We start from the raw sequence: 9,494 nt of genomic DNA, 5'->3' as shown, positions 1-9,494 counted from the left end.
CAGTAGGGGATGAAGGGAACATGGTGGGGGACTGGGGGGACTGGGAGAGACTGGGGGGACAGGGGTAGGGGATGGGTGGGGACTGTGGGGCCTGGTTTCAATCAGGTCCGATCCCACCCCCGTGGCCCCGCCCCCCGACTCGTTGGCCCCGCCCCCAGGGGACCCCGGCGGCTCCCACGGCCGCGTGCGCCAGGTCCCAGTGCCACCAGTAGCCCCCCCAGATCCCAGCCCCCCCAGTAGCTCCCCCGATCTCTCTTCCCCCAGTAACCCCCTGGATCCCAGCCCCCCAGCAGCCCCATGGATCCCAGTTTCTCAGTAGCTCCCTATCTTCCAGTCCACCCAGTAGCCCCCCAGGCCCCAGTTGCCCCAGTAGCTTCCCGGATCCCGGTTCCCCCAGTACCTCCCTATCTCCCAGTCCCCCCAGTAGCCCCACAGATCCCAGTCGCCCCTGTAGTCCTTCAGATCCCAGTTCACCCAGTAGCTCCATATCTCTAACTATCTCCTGTAGCACCCCAGATCCCTGACTGGGATAGGAATATGGGGGTCACTGGGAGGGACTGGGAGGGGGATAGGGGTAGGGGATGGAGGAGAAATGGGGAAGTCGAGGGGGACTGGGGGGGCAGGGATGAGGCTAGGGAAGGGCTGGAAGAGACTGGGATGGAATATGGGGGGACTGGGAGGGATTAGGGGGTACTGGGATGCAGGTATAGGGGGACTGGAAGGGACTGGGATGAAGATATAAGGGGACTGAGGGGACTGGGATGAAGATATAGGGGTACTGGGGGGACTGGGATGAGGTATGGGGGAGACTGGGAGGATCTGGGAGGACTGAGGTGGAAGATGAGGAGACTGGGGGGCCTGGGAGGGACTGGAAGCAACTGGGGGAGACAGGGATGAGGTTCAGGCAGGACTGGGAGGACTGGGATGGGGGAGATGGGGACAATGGGGACCTCGCGGTGGGGAACAGGGATTGAGGGGAGGGGGGGGTCAGGACACCCACCCGCTGGTGTGTCACCCCCTGGCCCTCATGACCCCTGTCCTCGTGTGTCCCCACCGTGTCCCCACGGGTGCAGGGGACCCCCCCCCGGGGTCGTCGCCGCTGGAGCGGGGGCTCCACGCCCTGGTGGGCACCTTCTACCAGTACGCGGGGATGCCGGGGGGGGGCCGGGAGCCCGTCCTGGACCCCCCCGCCTTCCAGCGCCTGCTGCGCCGCGAGCTGGGCCACCAGCTCACCGTGAGTGTCCCCAGGGGGGGCAGGCTGGCCCCACGGCCACTCATGTCCCCACCGCCCCACACAGCCCCAGGGTGTCCCCATAGTGGCCCCGTGTATCCCCATGGTGGCCCTCCACATGTCCCCAAGGTGTCCCTCCATGTGTCCCTAGGGTGTCCCCACGGCCCCACATGTCCCCACGGTGTCCCTCCATGTGTCCTCATGGCCTCATGTGGCCCCAGAGTGTCTCCGTGGCCCCACATCCATCCCTTGCCATGGTGTCCCTCCACATGGCCGCAGGGTGTCCCCATGGCCCCACATGTCCCCACGGCCCCACATGTCTCCATGGTGTCCCTCCACGTGTCCTCAGGATGTCCTCATGGCCTCACGTGTCCTCACGGCACCGCTTGTCCCCACAGTGTTCCTCCACGTCCCCATGGCCCCACACATCTCTGTGGTGTCCCTCCATATGTCCCCAGGGTGTCCCTCCCCATGTCCCCACGTATGTCCACAGTCATCTTCTGCCATGGTGTCCCTCCACGTGGCCCCATGTGTCCTCACAGCCCCACATGTCCCCATGGTGTCCCCACGGCCATCCCCTTCCAAGATGTCCCTCCATGTGTCCCTGTATCCCCTGTGTCCCCATGGTGTCCCTCCATGTGTCCCCATAGTGTCCCCATGGCCCCACATGTCCTCATGTCCCCACGTGGCCCCAGGGTGTCCCTCCATGTGTCCCCATGTCCTCAGTCCCTCGTCCCTCTGCCCAGCCATGGGACCTGGCCACGAGCCACCTCCCCACCCATCCCCATGTCCCCATAGTGTCCCCCCCCAAGTGTCCCCTCGTCCCCCTGCCCATTCACGAGCTATGCCACCACCTCCCCACCCTGTCCCCATGTCCCCTCCTGCCCCTGCCCACCCCGTGTCCCCTCGGTCATCCTCATGTTCCCCCATGTCTCCAGGGTGTCCCTCCACATGTGTCCACGTCCCCAGCCCCACGTCCCCCTGCCCAGCCATGGGACCTGGCCACGAGTGATGCCACCACCTCCCCCCCCTGTCCCCACATCCCCTCGTGACCCTGCCGGCCCCGTGTCCCCTTGGCCGTCCTCGTGTCCCCATAGTGTCCCTCCATGTGTCCCCATGTCCTCAACTCCACATCCCCCTGCCCAGCCATGGGACCCACCCATGAGCAATGCCACCACCTCCCCATTCTGTCCCCATGTCCCCTCCTGTCCCTGTCTGTCCCATGTCCCCTCAGTCATCCCCATGTCCCTGTGCCCTCTTGTCCCCCTACACAGCCAAGGGACATGTCCATGAGTGATGCCACCACATCCCCACATGTCCCCATGTCCCCATAGTGTGTCCCCTCGTCACCATGCCCAGCCATGGAACATGCCCATGAGTGGTGCCACCACCTCCCCACCCCTTCCCCACAACCCCTCCTGTCCCTGCCCGTCCTGTGTCCCCTGTTGGCCATCCCCATGTCCCCCTGCCCAGCCACGAGAGCCAGCCACAAGTGATGCCACCACCTCCAACCCTGTCCCCATGTCCCCTCCTGTCCCTGCCCATCCTGTGTTCCCCCTTGGCCCTCCCCATGTCCCCTCCTGTCCCTGCTGTCCCCATGTCCCTGTGTCCCCCTGCCCATGCCCTGCCTGCCCTGTGTCCCCCTGGCCTTCCCATGTCCCCCTGCCCACCCCCTGCCTGCAGGACACGGGGCAGCCCGAGGCGGTGGCTGCCATCTTCACGCTGCTGGACGCCAACGGGGACCGGGTCATCTCCTTCGACGAGTACTGGCAGCTGGTGGCCTGGCTCTGCCACGTCCTGCGCCACCGCCACTACGGGGCCGCGCCGGCCCCCCCCGCCACCCCCCCTCTGCGGGGACACTGATGGCCACCACCGGGCCCCCGACCTTGCCTCATGGTCCCCAGCCCATGGGGACAGGGACGGGCACCAGTGACCCCTGGCCAGGTGGGGACAGAGATGGGGATGTCCCCGGGGTGATGGCCCTTGGTCTCCCACCTCATGATGGGGATAGGGATGTCCCCAGGGTGAGTGGCCTCTGGTCCTCCACCCTGTGATGGGACAGGGATGTCCCTGGAGTGACAGCCCTTGGTCCCCCACCCTGTGATGGGAACAGGGATGTCCCTGGAGTGAGTGGCCCCTGGTCCCCCACTCCACGATGGAGACAGTGACATCCCCGGGGCAAGTGAGCCTGGTCCCCCACTCAATAATGGGACAGGGACATCCCCAGGGTGAGTGGCCCCTTGTCCCCACCCTGTCATGGGGACAGGGATATCCCCAGGGTGAGTGGCTCCTGGTACCCCACCCCACAGTGGGGACAGAGATGGGGACATCCTCAGGGTGATGGCCCTTGGTCCCCCACCCCGTGATGGGGACCCGGACGTCCCCAGGGTGAGTGGCTCCTTGTCCCCCACCCTGTGATGGGACAGGGACATCCTCAGGGTGATGGTCTATGGTCCCACATACATTATGGGGACAGGGACGGTGGCACCCAGATTACACAGGGATGGTGGGTGCCCCAATTCCTGACGTTTTGACCCCAAATACTCCCTGGAAGTGGGGTGGACCCCAGATGGCCCTGGCCCCATGTTCCCCAGAGAAGGGGCAAATCGGGCCCCACGGGAATGTCCCCGTCCCCTCCCTGTCCCCGGGGACACTGGGGGGTGGGGAGGAGAAATGTCTTTAAAACTGGTCGAACATGGAAAATACCAGATTAATAATAAAAAAGACCTAAAAAGGGACCATTGAGTTTTGGAATGTGCAAATCGGGGGTGGGGAGAGCTGGCAAAGGTGGGCGCTGCCCCATAGGGACCCCCCCCTGCCCCATAGGGACCCACAGCGTTTAGGGACCTTCCCTGCCCCATAGGGTCCTCTCCTGCCCCACACAGACAATCCCTGTCCCATGGGGTCCTCTCCTGCTGCGTAGGGTCCCTCTGCCCCATAGGGACCCCCGCAACTTAAAGGGACACTCCCTGCCCCGTAGGGTCCTTTCCTGCCCCATAGGGTCCTCCCCTGCCCTGTAGGGACCCTCGTGCCCCACACGGAACACTTCCTACCCCATAGGGTCCTCTGGTGTCCCATAGCGTCCCTCTGACCCATGGGGTCCTTTCCTGCTGCAAAGGGCCCTCCCTGCCCCATAGGCTCCCCTGCAACATATAGGGACTCTCCCTTGCCCCATAGGGACCCCTCTTGCCCCACAGAGACCCCCCCGTGCCCCATATTCCCCCCTTGGTGCCCCACAGCCCCCCCCATCTCTGCCTCTCTGCGTACACAGCTCTGAGGCTCATGGGCGGGGCCAGCTCTGTCCTGACCACGCCCCATCTCAGACCACGCCCACCATAGACCACGCCCATCACAGACCACGCCCCCCCCCCTCAGACCACACCTCTGCCCCCACTCCCCACCTGGCCCCACCCTCTCCCTGCCCCGCCCCCTGCTCAAGCCCCGCCCTTATCCAGCTCCTGGACCCGCCCCCTGCTCAGACCCCGCCCCTGCCCAATCCCCACCCTGTCCCAGGCCCCGCCCCCTTTCAAGGCTCCGCCCCCCCGGGACAGGAGAGGACTCCCCATGGGGCAATGGGGAGTTGCTGTGGGGCAGCAAGGGGTCTCTGTGGGGCAAGACGGGTCCCTATGGGGCAGGGGAGGACCCTATAGGGCAGGGAGGGGCCCTATGGGGCTGGGGGTCCCTGTGTGGCAGGAGAGGACCATATGGGTCAGAGGGACCCCATCGAAAGGTAAAGGACCCTATGGGGCAGGAGGGTCCCTATGGGGAAACGGAAGGATCTTGTAGGGCAGAGGAGGAACATATGGGGCTGGGGGTCCTGGTGCAACAGGAGAGGACGTCATGGGTCAGAGGGACCCCATGGGACAGGAGAAGACCCTATGGGGTATGAGGTGCTCCCGATGGGGTAGGAGGTGTTCAATATGGGGCAGGAGGTGTTCACTATGGGGCAGAGGAGGACCCTATGGGGCGGGGAGTGTCCCTGTATGTTGGGGGGGTCCCTATGGGGCAGAGGGACTCTATGTGACAGGAGAGGACGCCATGGGACAGGGATTGTCCATGTGGGGCAGGAGAGGACCCTACAGGGCAGCGAGGGTCCTTCTATGTTGGGGGGGGAGGAGGGCCCTATGGGGCAGGGGGTCACTGTGGGGCAGGACCCACCTTTGTCACCTCCCCCCAACCCCCATTTGCACCTTCCAAACCTCAACGGTCCCTTTTGGGGTCTTTTTTTATTATAATTCCAGTACATTTTCCATATTCAACCAGTTTTAAAAACATTTCTCCCCCCCCCCCCACCAGCGCCCAGTGCCCCTGGGGACAGGGAGGGGACAGGGACGTCCCCGTGGGACCCGATTCCCCCCATCTCTGGTGAACGTGGGGCTGGAACCACCCCGGCCACCCTGACCCACTGCCAGGGGCCATTTGGGGTCAAACCACCAGGAATTGGGGCACCTGCCCGCCTTGTGTCCCTCTGGGTGCCACCGTCCCTGTCCCCATGACCGGGTGGGGGGTTGGGGACCACTCACCCTGGAGATGTCCCTGTCCCTATGACAGGGTGGGGGACCAAGGGCCATCACCCTGGGGACATCCCCATCCCTGTCCTCATCATGGAATGGGAGACCAGGACCCACTGCCCCCGGGGACATCCCTGTCCCCATCACAGGGTGGGGGACTGGGGACCACTCACCCTGGGGACGTCCATGACCCCACCATGGGGTGGGGGACCAAGGGCCATCACCCCAAGGACATTCCCATCCCCATCCCCGCCTGGTTGGGGGTCACTGGTGCCCGTCCCCATGCGCTGGGGACCGTGCGGCAGGATCGGGGGCCAGGTGGTGGTCGTCGGTGCCGTCGGTGTCCCCGCAGAGGGGGGGTGGCGGGGGGGCCGGCGCGGCCCCATAGTGGCGATGGCGCAGGACGTGGCAGAGCCAGGCCACCAGCTGCCAGTACTCGTCGAAGGAGATGACCCGGTCCCCGTTGGCGTCCAGCAGCGCGAAGATGGCGGCCACCGCCTCGGGCTGCCCCGTGTCCTGCAGGCAGGGGGTGGGCAGGGGGACACGGGGACAAGGGGATGGCCAAGGGGGGGACACAGGACGGGCAGGAGGACATGGGGACATGGGGAGACGGGGATGGCTGGGGGTACATGGGGCTGGCTGGGGGGGCGGGACATGGGGCTGGCAGGGACAGGAGGGGACACAGGGATGGCCAAGGGGGACACGGAGATATCTGAGGGGGGGAGCGTGGGTAGGGGACATGGGGACACCTGAGGAGGACATGGGGATGGGTGAGGGGTACACAGGGCGGGTAGGTACAGGAGGGGATATGGGGACGCGTGGGGGGACACTGCGGGGACATGGGGATGGGTGGGGAGGTGGTGGTGGCACTGCTCATGGCCAGGTCCCCCGGCTGGGCAGGGGGGTGAGGGGTTGGGGACATGTGGAGGGACACCCTGGGGCCACGTGGGGCTGTGGGAACATGTGGGGACATGAGGACACCCTGGGGACACATGGAGGGACATCTTGGAAGAGGATGGCCATGGGGAAACGTGGGGCCACATGGGGCCATGGGAACATGTGGGGACACGAGGACACCCTGAGGACACATGGAGGGACATCTTGGAAGAGGATGGCCATGGGGAAACGTGGGGGCCATGGGGACACCCTGGATACATGTGGAGTGACATCCTGGGGCCACATGAGGCCATGAAGGGACATGGAGGGACACCGCGGGCCATGGGCAAATATGGGGACACGTGGAGGGACACCCTGGGACACGGGGGACAGGGGGACATGTGGAGGGACACCATGGCAAGGGATGGACGTGGGGACACGTGGGGGCAGTGGGGACACCGTGGAGTGGGGGTATGGCCACCTTGCCCCCCCGGGGACACTCACGGTGAGCTGGTGGCCCAGCTCGCGGCGCAGCAGGCGCTGGAAGGCGGGGGGGTCCAGGACGGGCTCCCGGCCCCCCCCCGGTGTCCCCGCGTACTGGTAGAAGGTGCCCACCAGGGCGTGGAGCCCCCGCTCCAGCGGCGACGGCCCCGGGGGGGGGTTCCCTGCACCCGTGGGGACACCGGGGGGGGGGGCATGAGGGCCAGGGGGAAACACCAGTGGGTGGGTGTCCTGACCCCCCCCTCCCCTCAGTCCCTGTTCCCCACCGCGAGGTCCCCATTGTCCCCATATTTCCCACTTTCCAGTCCCCCTGTAGCCCCATCCCAGTCCCCCCAGTTCCCCCACACCACCATTCTTGTCCCCTCCAGCCCCCCAAGTCCCCTCCAGTCCCTATGCCTGTCCCCCCAGTCCTCCCCAGTCCCCCCCAGTCCTGTTCTTCCCCCATCCCAGTCCTTCCACTCCTCCCAGTCCCCCATACCCTCATCCCTGTCCCCCCCAGTCCGCCTTGTCCCCCCATACCCCTATTCCTCTCCCCTCCAGTCCCTCCCAGTCCCTCCCAGTCTCCCTACACCCCCATCCTAGTCCCTCCCAGTCCTCCCAGCCCTGTCCTACCCCCACCCCTGTCCCCCGTTGTCCCCCCATCCCATGTCCCCCTCCCTCCTCACTCCATGTGTCCCCTCCCCAGCCCCCCTTTGTCCCCCATCACCCCTCATCTTTGTCCCTGTCCCCCATCGTGCCCCATCCTTGTCCCCCCTTTTCTGCGTTGTGTCCCCCCCTACCCCTCCCCTGTCCCCTCCCTGTGTCCCCATTACCGCTGGCCTCTGGGGGGGTGGCACCCCCCTGGCTCTGCCCCATGTCGCGCTAACGAGGCCCTGCCATAACAAGAAACCCAATTACCGACCCCATCCCACCCCAAACCCCCTCCCCCTCGTCTAAATCCCAGTCCTCCCAGTAACCCCAGTAAGACCCACTCACTGGGACTGGACCGAGGTCCCCAAGGGCACCCCAGGGTCACTTTGGCCTCGACCACGTGGCCTCGGCTATTCCTGGCCACCGCCACCCCCCCCAGCCACGGCTCCGGTGACATCTGCCACCCCTCAGCCCCCGCCCTGGACTCCTGTGTCCCCTCGAGCCCCCCCCAACCCCTCAACAACCCCAAATCCACCTGAATTCACCCCAAAACATAACCCACAACGACCAACTGGGACCCTCCCCACACCCAGTTGTAATTAACAGCCCTAATTTGGGGAGAATTCAGGGGACTTTGGGTAATCTTGGCCAAGAGATACCCTGAAATTGCCCATTATTGCCCCCAAATTGCCCATTTTTGTGCTTTTTTTCCATTATTTCAGAACCGCTGTCGCCCAACTACTTTTTAAAGCCTTTTTCAAATGAATATTAATTAATATGAATTCATTAGGAGGTGGTGGTGCCCCGAGACGGCATCTTTTCCCCCTCCGTGGTGGATTTGTGTCTTCTCCGCTGTGTCGTATGAGGGTTGTGCACCCCAACACTGGGGGGGGGGGGGGCAAGACCTCACCCTGGGGAGAAATGCCCCCCAAAAAAGGAGGAAACGGCCCCGTTTTGAGAGCGGAAATGATCCGAAACCACCAGATCCCGCCGATGGCGGGTGGGAAACGAGGGGGGGGGAGGGGGGGACCAGGGCTTCGGGTGCTCTTTTTTCCACCTCGGAGCCCTGCTTTCACCCGCCCCCGCCGGAAACTCATCGCCGCCGTCGGATGCCGAAGGCTCCGGAAATCGGTGCTTCCGATGGGTTTGGGGGGGATCGCGGAGGGGGGGATGGTGGTGATGGAACCAGCCGATCCCCTCGTCGGTGGCCGCAGGGACCCCAGGGATGGTGGTGGGATGAGGGGGCGGATCCCCCCCTTTATCCCCCCTTTTCCTCCTCCACCCTGGGAAGGGCCCCGCTGGGAGCTGGGTGCAAATCAGCACTGGATCCCGCTAAATTGAGCTGGATCCTGGGAAATCTGGGCTCGATCCCTGCTAAAATGAGCTGGATCCCTGCAAATCTGAGCTGGATCCCTGCATATCTGAGCTGGATCCCCCTAAAATGGGCTGGATCCCTGCAAATCTGAGCTGGATCCTGCTAAAATGAGCTGCATCCCTGCAAATCAGCACTGAATCCATGATTAAATGAGCTGGATCCTTGCAAATCTGGCTGGATCCTGCTAAAATGAGCTGGATCCCTAATAAAATGAGCTGGATTCTGGCAAATCTGATCTGGATCCTTGATAAAATGAGCTGGATCCCTACTGGAATGAGCTGGATCCTGCTAAAATGAGCTGGATCTTTGCAAATCTGCACTGGATCCCTGCTATTCCGAGGTGGATCCTTGCAAATCTGAGCTGGATCCT

General features: G+C 64.3%; 1 protein-coding gene across 1 annotated transcript; it reads right to left on the bottom strand.

The window, feature by feature from the left end:
• Window positions 1-5,439: 5,439 nt before the first annotated feature.
• Window positions 5,440-8,157, bottom strand: LOC141478221 (protein S100-A16-like). The gene is made up of 4 exons (XM_074167332.1): window positions 8,095-8,157; window positions 7,932-7,991; window positions 7,123-7,283; window positions 5,440-6,258 (listed from the first exon to the last, which is right to left on the bottom strand). The coding sequence occupies exons 2-4, from the start codon at window positions 7,972-7,974 to the stop codon at window positions 6,007-6,009; spliced, it is 456 nt and encodes a 151-aa protein (XP_074023433.1). The 5' UTR covers window positions 7,975-7,991; window positions 8,095-8,157; the 3' UTR covers window positions 5,440-6,006.
• Between the last annotated feature and the right edge of the window lie 1,337 nt (window positions 8,158-9,494).

The sequence above is a fragment of the Numenius arquata genome, unplaced genomic scaffold, assembly GCF_964106895.1.
Source record: "Numenius arquata unplaced genomic scaffold, bNumArq3.hap1.1 HAP1_SCAFFOLD_1109, whole genome shotgun sequence".
NCBI lineage: Eukaryota > Metazoa > Chordata > Aves > Charadriiformes > Scolopacidae > Numenius > Numenius arquata.
This window is presented reverse-complemented; position numbering and strand designations above follow the sequence as displayed.